We start from the raw sequence: 12,510 nt of genomic DNA, 5'->3' as shown, positions 1-12,510 counted from the left end.
ATCTCTCCTAATGTTCTGTCTACAGCAAAACGCTGTCTACAGCAAGAACAAGGATAGACTCTTAATCACGTTAAAATATAAGATGCTTCTTGCTTCCTAGAAATCTAGAAAACCACTTACTTCCTCAGTACACACACTCGTTCCAACATCTTGGTTAGCATAAAATATAAAATCTCTCAATATCTAAATCTTTAAAACAAAATCATAATAATCTTATCTTAACTCTCGGACATTACTTTTGCCCCAGCTTTAACATAAAAAAAAAAATCATATTCTTTCATACTGTTCTGTCACTTGGTATTATTTCAAGCTGACATGTTAACTGTCCACTATACACTTATGGCTGCTGGTGCCTCAAAGCCCTCTCATTGTCCCCTCAACTAGCAATGTCATATCTGTCTTGTTCACAGAGTTCACTGAATAGACAGCTGCATGACAGATAAACCGCTGTTCGGCACAATGTCTCTGCTTGGTCATTTTCTACAAAATTATATAATATTGCTTGTAAAAGCTAGGCAAACATCAGCTGTGAAAGAAGTCCAGACCGCTTCATATACAACATAAGAGTTTTAAAGGGGAAATGCACTGTTTTTTACAATTGCAAATGAAAACAAAGTCATTATATAAAATACTACCCAAATAAGCAGTGAACCTACACATCTATCTACAGTAGTATGACCTCCAGTCGGGTACATCGTGCCTTATAATGCCCTGCATGTACGTCACCACCACATAAAAAATGTTTAAGCCAAAAACTGCTCAAACTTTTACTTTTTGCAGTGTATTTGCTTTCATTTGAGGCAATAATTTTCTGTGAAGTATCTTACAGAAGCATAAAACCATGGGTGTCAAATCTTATCTGCAAAGGGCCGATGTGGCTGCAAGTTTTAATCCCAATAAAGCAGGACTGCACATGGCCAGCTGTTTTGAATTCTGAGCGATTGATTAACCAAGTTGAATTAGGTGTGCTTCTGCTTGACTGGAATGAAAACTTGCAGCCACACCGGCCCTTTGTGGATAAGTTTGGACACTCCTGCAATAAATGCTGAAGATGTCTGGTTCCACCACTGTGAACAATTCTGACTCAGCAAATTTCTTTAGAATGGATCGTTTTGGAAATGGAAATGGAATTTCCCTTTCACTCTGTCTCTCACTCTTTCTGGATATGCAAGTCTGCCACTTCTGCTCATTTGGATCTGATGGTCAGACTGTGGTTATCAGACTGTGTCTGCTGTAACTGCCAAAGCACAGAACACTCCAAGGATGGGAAATGTGTGGCATTAAAAGTGAAGAGAGACTTGGATTTCACCATGTTATGGATACTGTTACTGCACTAAGTAGCAAAAGGTGGAAACACCAGCAGGGTTTCTCACTACCTGAAAACCCTGTGTGGATAGGAATATGAAATATCATGTGCACAATAAAGGCAAGACTTATGGAAGATAAAAGAAAACTATGAATCATTGTCTTTGGTTTCGTAAGTTTTAAAAGGTACCTTGTATCGTTTAATTTTGAAGAGCTTAGAAAACATCCCTCTTATGAACAATAGGCATCATTCACCAATCGTTCTTAAGAACAAATTTCTTCTTAAAACCCACTTATGCAGTTTTCACGAATACATTCACCAACAGAATCTACACACAATCTTAGGACCTTTCTCAAGAACATATTTAAGAAAAAACTTGGATACTGGCAAAAGAGGCCCAATGTTCATTTACCATAAAGCTAAACCTTTGTGTTTAGCATGCACAGGAAGATGATGCATAAACCTACACACAGTTAGGGAAAATAAACTGGAACAACAGTTGTATTTTAATAGCACAAAAAAGAAAATCTTTAAAAAGGGCCACTTTACCAACTGTCTTACACCCCTACCTGGGATAAGAAGCCCCCTTTTGTGAATCTTGCATGAATATTAAAATACACTTAAGGCATTATATTTTAAAATAAAACAGAGGTATCTATCAATTTATGTCTTAATAATGAGTTCTCAAAAAACAATAACAGTAACATACAGAAACACTCGCAATGTTAGTTTTGTTATTTAATTTATGAAATATTTATTCTAATTAAATTGCATTTAAATGTATGCAGAGACATTACCATTATTTTTAACTTTTGTTTTCTTTTATTGTTTATTATTATAATAAAGATTAACTGACCTCAAACCATCCAGAGGAATACATCCTAGGAATGTGGGGGATCAGTATGACACTTCAGATCACAGACACAAAATAGACCATAGTTGTTCAGTAAACATGTCGAGATTAGATTTTAGCCTATCATTTGGTAAAGACAGAAATTTAAATAGCTGGACATATTACTCAGGGGCTTGTTCCCCCTAAGTTACCCTACAACATTATTCTCACATGCATACTACCACATACCTACATCAGACATTGGACAAGAGTATATGGTTATACCACATTCTTGTCCTCATGTATCTAGAATACTTTATCATGTATTCTTGTGCCCTCTCTACCATATATACAACATACAACTGATCCACTCACATTAACTCTCTCAAACACAGCTGCAAAACACAGTCAGCAAAGCTGAACTGCCACATACACACAAACATACACATGCATACCACTGTACCTGAACAGATAATGTACAAACATTCACTGCCCATTGCCAGTCTGTTTTGTGGACAACAAAGCAAAGCTGTTGAGATACATCAGCTGTATTTATATCAGAACAATCCGTCCTCTTGCCAGGCCTCCTACATGTTATGTGAATCACTGCAAGCAGCACAAATACCCACTGCTGAGACACATTTAGCTGAACTATAGAGTCACGTAGGATAAGCAAGATTTGGTGAGGTATAGTGTGTTGAGTACTGAGTGGCTGCAAGAGAGTTACATCGGGTCATATTTAGGAGCTTATTTGACTTGTATTTAAGTCAAACAAGTTGGTGGGTTCCTAGGTACAGATGTATGTACCACTTCAGGGCTTATCATGGGTCAGTTCCCTCTGTCCATTTAATCATATAATTAGGACATGATTATGCAGAATCTCATCCAAGATCAAAGGTCTACTTCTGAGGAGTCAGACTAAATGGCCTCTTGTGGCTGAATAAGAGACCAAATGCTGAGCTCATACTACACTGAACAGGTATGACTTCTAGAGCTGCAATTAAACATTAAACGTACTAATGGCACACGTATCCTGTTCAAAACAAACACAGGAACAGAGTATTTTATCTGTGCACCACACCATATAAGGTAAAAGTGATGAGTGTATATGTGCGTGTGTGATTGCGAGTAGTGCCATCTAACCCACTAATCAAACCGCTACCTGTTGCCAGGCAACATAGAGGGGTTGACTCTTTGGTGTGCAACTTGTGTCATTGAAAATGTAGCACATGATAAATGACGGGTGAAAATCCACACCAGAGCAATACTACTATGATAGAGTCATCCTACCATTTGATCGTTTTTCACGTGTCAGCCTAGAGGTCTATCATTCTACTACATCAAAGTAACGCTTGGTAGTGGTACTCTATGGTAAAACAATGTCTTACAACCCTATCATAGCTTGTTTTTGGTTGAACTGTTTAATCTAATTTTTTGGAGGGCAACAAGGCACAGGGCTATTTTTCTTTTTTTAATAAAATATTAGATATAAATGCTCATTATATACCAATAGTAAAACTAAATATCAGTATTGCTGTATGACATCACTATCAGTATAGAGAATATGTTGCTCAGTAACACATATAGATACAAAAGGGAGCAAGTGAACCACGACTAGAAAGGTGGGAGAGGAGAGAAAAGGACATAATGAAGGTTAAGGGTCAAGGAGGCATAAAGAATTGCAAGTGCTTCTTGCTCACCTTGGGCTGGGCTTCCACCACCTCCACCACCTGGTTGCGATTCATCAGGCCCTTGACAAGCATCTCCACTTTGCTATTATACTTCATGAAGAGCACGTAGGCGGCATAGGCCAGAAGCAGCCCAATGCTCTCCCAGTAGCTGATGTAGTTGTCCAGGAAGAAGATGATGAGCATGATCAGATCCAGGATGTAGAAGGACACGTCCCGGAAGAGGGGCCACCACGTCAGATTAAGGATCTCCTTGGAGAAGACAGCACACATCCCAATCACAAAGAGAATGTTGAAGACAGCTGAGCCTACAATGGTGCCGATTCCCACGTTGCTGTGAGAGATGAAAACGCCTATCACCGAGGTGAAAAGCTCAGGGGCAGAGCCTCCAGCAGCCATGAAGGTGGCCCCAGCCACATCATCAGAGATGGCTAGCTTCTCAGTGATGACAGTTAGGGCAGGGACAAAAAACTCGTCGCAAACGATGGCCAGCGCAATGAACATGTAGAGCATGCCTATCATGTGCAGCACCACAGCACCCCGACGCCGCTCTTCCAGTGTGAACAGGTCCTCAGGATACTCGCCCTGACTCTCGTTGGCCTCTGCTGGCGCCGACGAACGCATGGCCTCAGGCATGTCTTCCGACAGGTTGCTGGGGCTACCCACCTGAGTGGAGAGCAGTGTCCTGTGAGGGGTGGGCCCCTGTAGCCCCTCCCACTGGGAGGCCGAGCCCCATGAGAAGAAGGCACGAAGGGAGAAAGGAACAAAGCTTATTGCTAAGAGGCCGAGGAGGAGCGTGAGCACTCGAACGGGTCGCAGCTTCCTCCGGATGCATGGCATTTGCTGACCCATGGTGGAACACTCAGTAGACTGTGTCACGGCAGGCCTGGTGGGCTTATCACATACTATACATGCTGCTGCCGCTGTGCAGGAAATCAGCCAAATCCAGATGTCCTTCAGCACTCCAGCGGCTTCCTCATAGTAGCCTGGATAATAACAACAACAACGGGGGAGGCGGGTTACTGCCACACGCTGCACAAAGTCAACAATATGAATCCAGTCAACTTGCCATGAAAACATACTGTATGATATTAACCGAGAGGTAGTCTGTGCGTGTGTGTGTTTGTGTGTGTGAGAGAGAGGGAGAGAGAGCCTGCCCATGCAGACCCACGGGAAAGTCTCTCAGTGCTGACTGGCTCCTGTGCTCAGCTGTGTCTGCACGCTCAAGGTCACAATGAAACGATGCAATGTCAAAACCGCCCCCGACCGAGGAGATTAAATGCATCCGACGCCGCTCATCCCAGATTCAGCCACCCACATCGTTTATGACCATCTCAAGCCTGTACACTGTTTCAATGTGGTACCCATAAACGCCTAAGACTCCAGTATTCCAGTAAACCCCCCTTTCCGAGAGATCAGCATGCAGGCAAGCAGACAGGTGCCGGGTTTCCAGCGGTACAGAAGCATGTCAGCCCTTCCATGTTACTGTAGAAACTGTTCAGTACAGGCTATTATTAGGCTTTACATTAGGCATTACTGGGCTCTGCAGCAAAGAGAAGAAAATTGCATTTACAGACAGGCACACACAGAGTGCTAGACTGTCAAAATCAGCACTCATATCACACCCAGCTTACTGCCCATGAAAAAAGCCCTCGCCTAAGGCGTTGCTGTGTGCTAAATTTAATAACACACGTTACCACTTATTTTACTGGTTAATTCATGGCTCATCTGTATGAGATGCCAGTTCAGTCTGGGCTGAAATGTCAGTCCAAGACGTGTTAAAATACCACCTATTCAACACTGCAAAAACTTATTATACATTATTACATAATGAAAAAAGGACAATTTCAGCACCAACCTGGGCTCTGGCGTACTGCTGATCATTAGCCTCAGGTCACACAGAGGCGAGTTAGTGAACTAACTACCTAGCTTAGTTAGGTTAGCTAACCTAGTTAGTCAGTTTGCAGTACGGTAGCAGTTTTCTGAGGAGCATCTTACTCGAAAAATGGGATAAAATCTCATTTATTACATTCCGTTTTGTCCTGTACACGGAGAGAAGGATTTTACCTCAGAAGCACGAATCCGTCGGCGGTTGCTTCAGCTAAACGGCCCGTTTCAGTGTGTGAAAATCCGCTAGCCTGCATTCAAACCGGCCTACAGTTTCAGAAGGACACTCCGAACAAATTCACGATAATTCAGTCAAATAAGAAAACACAATATTTACAGTTATTCGTTCAAAGTACGTGTCTGTCGTCCTGACAAAACCGCTCTCTCCGTTAATATAAGTTAACGGTCACAGACAGGCAGCAGCTCATCAGCGTTCGTTTAAAAATAAACGATTACGTTAAAAACAAACAGTCAGCGGAGGACAGGTCGTGTCTCTGAAAGAAACGGAAAAAACGGTTTTTAAAGTTTTTTTTTGAGAATAGTTACACCTAAAATGACTATAACTGAATGACAACCTGTCTGAACCCGTATCAAAAAGCAGCAGAAATGTTAAAAAAGAAAAAAGCGACAGAAAACCACCTTCAGTTCGTGTGGTGCTGAAGAAGAGCGAGCTGAGTTACTGACATTCAGCAGGAGCTCGTTAGCTTTCATTTGAAAATGAGCGGTTAAACCGCTCAGTGAAGGGGAGACTGTTACTGAGACGAGGCTGAAGTCAGTTTCTCATTCACCAGCGTCTTGTTCGAATTTCCCCGTTCCACCTTAAATGATGCAGCAGTTATTATTGCAACGCCTCACGCACGAGAACGTAACTGCTGCACCATTTAAGGTGGAACGGGAAAATCCGAACACGAAGCTAGTGAATATAAAGTCAACTTCAGCCTCGTGTTTCTAAGGGAGATAATGAAACAAAATAATACAAAAAATACATATATATAGGAAAACATATGTTTCAATTCGCAATTATTGAACATAGACACTGCAAGAAAACAGTGTTAAATAAAGAGCGGAACCGTAAAATAATCAAATTAAACAGAAAAACACGGAGTTACAGTTGCTCACCTTCAGAGAGCGTCAGCAGCAGCAGCACCTCGTTGGAAGTCCGCGCGCGCGGGTCCCTGCCTCGTGCACCTCTCGCTCGCATTCGAGTGCTGTTAGGACGGTGACGGTGATGATGATGATGATGATGGTCGGAGGCGGAGCTCCGGAGCATTTAGTGAGAGAAAAGTTCGAATCGGCTCAGCGAACCGACTCGTTCAAACTGTCCGTTTAAAAGAATCATTGATTCACATGCCTTCCTATCCATTTCCATACAGACCGATCAGGCATAACATTAAAACCACACCATTGTTTTCACACTCACTGTCCATTTTATCAGCTCCACATTACATACAGATGCACAGCCCCCAATCACCCTGTTCTTTAATGGACAGGACCACCACAGAGCACCACTGGGTGGTGGATCATTCCCAGCACTATAGTGACAGTGACGTGGCGGTGGTGTGTTAGTGCTCGTTGTGCTGTGTGTCTGGCCACTGTCTACTTGATTAGACACCCGTATCTTGTTGGTCTGTCAGATGTAAAGTCAAACATAGTAGCACATCTGCTGCTGCACAGTTTGCACTGGTCATTCTCTAGCACTTCAGTGGTCCCACGTTGCTGTTGGCTGGGTATTTTTGGTTGGTGGACTATCCTCAGCCTAACAGTGACACAAAGTAGTTTAACACTCCAGCAGCACTGCTGTGTCTGATCTACTCAGACGAGCGCAACACATCACCACCATGTCAGTGTCACTGTTCAGTCTGCAATTTTAGAACTACAAAGCGCCCCTATATGGTCAATGGAATGGAAAATGAACAATTAGCATAGATACAAGGAGGTGGTTTTAAGGTTGTGGCTCATCAGTATAATAATACTAATCACATCTCCTCCATAATAAGTGATAGTTCAGCTAATGAGCCTGGTGTGCGCTACATTTACTTACAGAGTAAATGTTCAGCTTGTTTCAATTAACCAAACCACCATTTATCATAATGTAATGTGGTATAGTTCCTTGTTTAACACACTAAGGACATGAATATTAATGTTGCTCTCCACATGGAATGAGTGATTTCATGAATGAGTCTCTTTCTACATACTAAATGAACATATAGTTAATGCATACACATAATACAGAGCAGCCAGCTACAGTAGAGCTAACATAAGTCAAGAGAAGTTTTTTTGATGTGTTAAATGTAAAAGGGGAATTGCACCAGTCTTTTATATACTCTCAATGTAACTCAGCCACTATGATGTAACCAAAGATGTTCAGAGATGTTCATTGTAGAGATTCAGATTTCTACACAGCAGTGCTATGGGAACCAGGGTCCCAATGTCTACAACACAATTATTACCATTCTGTGTGTTACCCAAACCCACCAATACTGCAATACTACATGTGTATTCTGAGTTTCTCATGTGATATTGAGGATGTTGAAAAAGTGCTAATTCTGAAAACAAAAAGAGATAGAGGATTTATTTATGTACTGCATGTACTCCTCCGATATGAATAGATTAAAATAAATACATTTCGGGCCAAAACTTTATCACAAAACTCTGATTACGTTATTACATGTAATAACGTTCTGTCAGGGACGTCTGGTTCCTATCACCACTACTGTGAACAATTCTGACGAGGCAAATGTCTCTAAAACAAAGCGTATCGCTTCAAACCAGCCTCGTTACCCACGAGGACAATCGGCTTAGATGAGATTTATTACAGCTCATCTGTCTATAACACAGGCGTAAAGTTGTGCTTAGATGCTGTTGGATTCAGCGGGATTCACTGAAAAGAACCGACTCCGATGAACGATTCGTTCACGCGTGCCCGCATGCCGTTCTAATCTTATTTGGAAATTCGTGTATTGACCTTTACGAGGCGCAAAGTGCTCCATTAAGTCGGATTATTGTTTGTGTTTGTTTTTGTTTCAGATTTTTTTTTCGATCGAGCGAGCGGCGTTGCTATGAGAGAAGCGTTGCCATGGTGACGCCAATGGCAGCGGCGGCATCCCCCCCCTAAGAGCCGCCCCCAGTGGAGCCTGATCAGAGCCACACCGCTCCGCCTCAACCAATCAGCGCAGCAGCTGACAGAAACTTTCCCCTCAGCTCAGCGCTGCTCTGCTGGGTGTTCTCCGATCAGCCTAATGCTTATTTTATTCGGTAATACTTTATTGTAAACGTGTTTAAAATGTTTGTTTTGTTGAACTGGATATGAATAAACATATGAAAAAGTCTCAGAACAAACAACGTGTAACCACAGACTCGTTACATGGCTCTAATTAGTCTAATTATGTCAGGTTACAGTTCATAAATATAGACAGACAAAGAGACAGACAGACAGACAGAGTAGCAGAGACAGACAGATAAACAGATTTTGAAAGGTTAAAACGGATTAGAATTGATTAGAATATAATTCAATAAAGATTCAATAAAATACAGGGCTGTGAAAAAATATTTGCCCCTTTACAATTTCTTCTATTTGTCACACTTCAATGTTTCTGATCATGAAACCCCTTTAATTATTAGACAAAGACAATCTGGGTGAACGCAAAATGCTGTTTCTAAATGGTGATTTCATTTATTGAAGGAAAAATGCTGTCCTACATGGCACTATGTGAAAAAGTAACTGCACCTCAACTACTAAATCAACCTGTTAAACAAAGTCAGGTGACTACTGGGTTCAATTTCACTCACCACACTCAGGCATGATCACTGCCAAACCTGCTGAATCTAAACATCACTTCAATGTGAAGCAGGGTAGAAGGTCTCAAAAAGCAGATCACGATGCCACGTTCTACAGAGATTCAAGCTCGGATGTGAAACAGAGTCTTTGAAATCTATCAGCATGGAAAGGGTTACGAAGCCATTGCTAAGGCTCTGGGACTCCAGTGAACCACACTGAGAGCCATTATCCACAAACTGAGAAGACCTGGAACAGTGGTGAACTTTACCAGGAGAGGCCGGCTTACTAAAATTTCACCAAGAGCGCATCGACGACTTATCCAGGAGGTCACAAAAGAACCCAGATGAACAACTGAAGAACTGCAGGTCTCACTTGCCTCAGTTAAGGTCAACGTACGCAATTCCACAATAAGAAAGAAACTGGGCAGAAATGGCATCCATGGGAAAGTTGAGGGGTGCAAACCACTACTGACCAAAAACAACACAAAGGCTCGCCTAGCATTTGCCAAAAAACATCGAGATGACCCCAAAGACTTTTGAGATAGTATTCTGTGGACTGGTGAGTCTGAGGTGGAATTTTTTGAAAGACATGTCTCCCATTAAATCTTGCATAAAACTAACACCACATTTCACCACGAGAATATCATATCAACAGTCAAACAGTCAAGTGGTGGTGGTAGCATGGTGGTCTGCAAGACCGGGGCGACTTGTCATAATTGATGGAACCGTGAATTGTGCTCTCTATGAGAAAATCCTGAAGGAGAATATCTGTCCATCAGTTTGTGACCTAAAGCTCAAGCGCATTTGGGTTATACAGCAGGACAATGATCCAAAGCACATAAGCAAGTCCACTTCTAAATTAAGATTAAGAGTAAGTGACCCTTATTAGTCCCACGATGGGGAAATTTCACCTCCGCATTTAACCCATCCGTGAAGTGAAACACCACATACACTCTAGTGAACACACACACACTAGGGGACAGTGAGCACATTTGCCCGGAAGCGGTGGGCAGCCCAATCCGCAGCTCCCGGGGAGCAGTTGGGGGTTAGGTGTCTTGCTCAAGGACACCTCAGTCGGCTCTGGAGATCGAACCGGCGACCTTCCGGTCACGAGGCTGGTTCCCTAACCTCCAGCCCATGACTGGCTCAAAAGAAACAAAATTAAGGTATGAGTGGCTGAATCGAGCAGTTTAGATGCTGCGGTGAGACCTTAAGCAGATCGTTCACGCTCAAAAACCCTCTAATGTGGCCAAATTAGAACAGCTCTGCTAGCGATGTAAAAGACTCATTCCAAGTTTGTGCAAACATTTAATTGTGGTTGTTACTGCTAAGGGTGGCACAACCAGTTATTAGGTGATTAGGTTATTTTTTCACATGGGTGATTGAGGTTTGGAATACATCTTTACCTTCGATAAATGGAATGATCATTTAAAGCGTTTTGGGTTTACCTGTGTTGTCTTTATCTGATACAAAATTAGTCTGGTGATCTGAAACACTTAAATGTGATCAATGAGCAAAAACAGAAGAGATCAGGTGAGGAGCATCTCGATCCAAATTTTGAAACCAATCAAATCAGCTTTTTCCTGAAACTCATGAAGCCTCTGCCTCTGTAGCCGTCTACCATGTGCAAATGTTGAAATGACACAGTCATAAATGAAACTGTGCACTCAAATAGGAGGGCGTTCTCCGTAGAGGACGTATGCAGTTATTTTTCACTTAGAAGAAAATCAACAACACATCCTATTTGACTGGGGGCGTTCAAACTTTCGCATGCAAGCACATACACTCTGTCTTTCTCATTAGAAGTCTGACTGATGGACACACTGATGAGCAGATAAGAATCACGCGAGTCAGGAGTTTTTTTTAGCACTGTAGCATTTTCTAGTCCATCAGCATTAACCAGCTCACTTCTCTCTCTCTCTTTCTTTCTTTCTGCCTTTCTTTCTGCCTTTCTTTCTTTTATTTCACTCTTTCCCTACTTCTCTCTAAGTGAATGTGTGATGATTCAGTGTTTGATCATCCTGATTCTGATAACGAGGGAGAAAATGTATGTGTGTGTAATGGCCACTGGCAGGTTTTACCAATCAGATCAGCTGTTTTTTCCACAATGGGCTTGTTGGAAGGCACGGGCCACTGGAGGAAAAGAACGGGTCAGTCATGGGACCGCTTTGATTTAGCTCAAATCCATCCAGGAACAAAACAACAGCGACTGACCCCATCTCACACACACACCAAACTAACGCCCCCGCCGACTAAATCCGGCTTTTGTGCTCCTCACAGCTCAATAGATCAGTCAGCAGCGAGGCGGGGGGCACTGGGCAGTTTCTGGTGGTCAGTTCTGGTAAAGACAGACAAACCAACACTACAAACAGCACTAACACACAATATACATTATATATACCTCTGCAGTGCTGTGCAAATGTCAGAGACTACCCTTCACTCGTTTTAAGTCAGGGAGGAGATTAGATAGAAGATAATCCACTCCATAAGGACAGAGGAAGTCATAGGAAAAATAAATGAATGAACACAGTTTCCAAAACTGGAGTTCAAAAACTCCAGAGAAAAGGGGACTCTTAAAAACCACCCGAAAGACCTGTTAGACCTACAAACTGTCCCAATCAGATAAACAGCACTTAAAGCTTTCATTTTTGAGAGAGAGGAAAAAATCCAGCTCCGCTGTTGACTCAGATCTGAAAACATCCACAGGTGTTTCTGTCCATCCTTCCACTCTGAGAAGACTCAACACTATGACTCTGAAAGAACATGTAGCTGTCAATAAACCCTTAATGAGAAAATGGACAAGAGGAAGAAATCAAAGAAGCTGCTGGTGTTCTCAGAACAATGGACTGACCTCAACAATGAGTCCAGACCTCAACATCACTGAATGTGTTCGTGATTACTTGAATCATGAGAAGCAGAAAATGCAACCAACTTCTAAGACTGAAATCTCGAGGAGTGAAAAATATTCCTGCCGATTTCTTTGAAAAACTGAAAGTACGTCTCCTGAATAGAATGTTAGC

General features: G+C 42.2%; 1 protein-coding gene across 5 annotated transcripts in view; it reads right to left on the bottom strand.

The window, feature by feature from the left end:
• Positions 1 to 6,941, bottom strand: part of LOC108427441 (sodium/potassium/calcium exchanger 2) — a 48,171-nt gene extending 41,230 nt beyond the window's left edge. For all 5 annotated transcript variants that reach the window (XM_017697563.2, XM_017697565.2, XM_017697566.2 and 2 more), the window contains exons 1-2: positions 6,833 to 6,941; positions 3,839 to 4,812 (exon numbers count right to left, since the gene is read on the bottom strand). In XM_017697563.2, coding sequence (XP_017553052.2) covers positions 3,839 to 4,812; positions 6,833 to 6,914 — 1,056 coding nt within the window. In that variant the 5' untranslated portion in view covers positions 6,915 to 6,941. The remainder of the gene's footprint in view (positions 1 to 3,838; positions 4,813 to 6,832) is intronic.
• Positions 6,942 to 12,510: the final 5,569 nt, after the last annotated feature.

Source organism: Pygocentrus nattereri, chromosome 22, assembly GCF_015220715.1.
Source record: "Pygocentrus nattereri isolate fPygNat1 chromosome 22, fPygNat1.pri, whole genome shotgun sequence".
In the NCBI taxonomy this organism is placed as follows: domain Eukaryota; kingdom Metazoa; phylum Chordata; class Actinopteri; order Characiformes; family Serrasalmidae; genus Pygocentrus; species Pygocentrus nattereri.
This window is presented reverse-complemented; position numbering and strand designations above follow the sequence as displayed.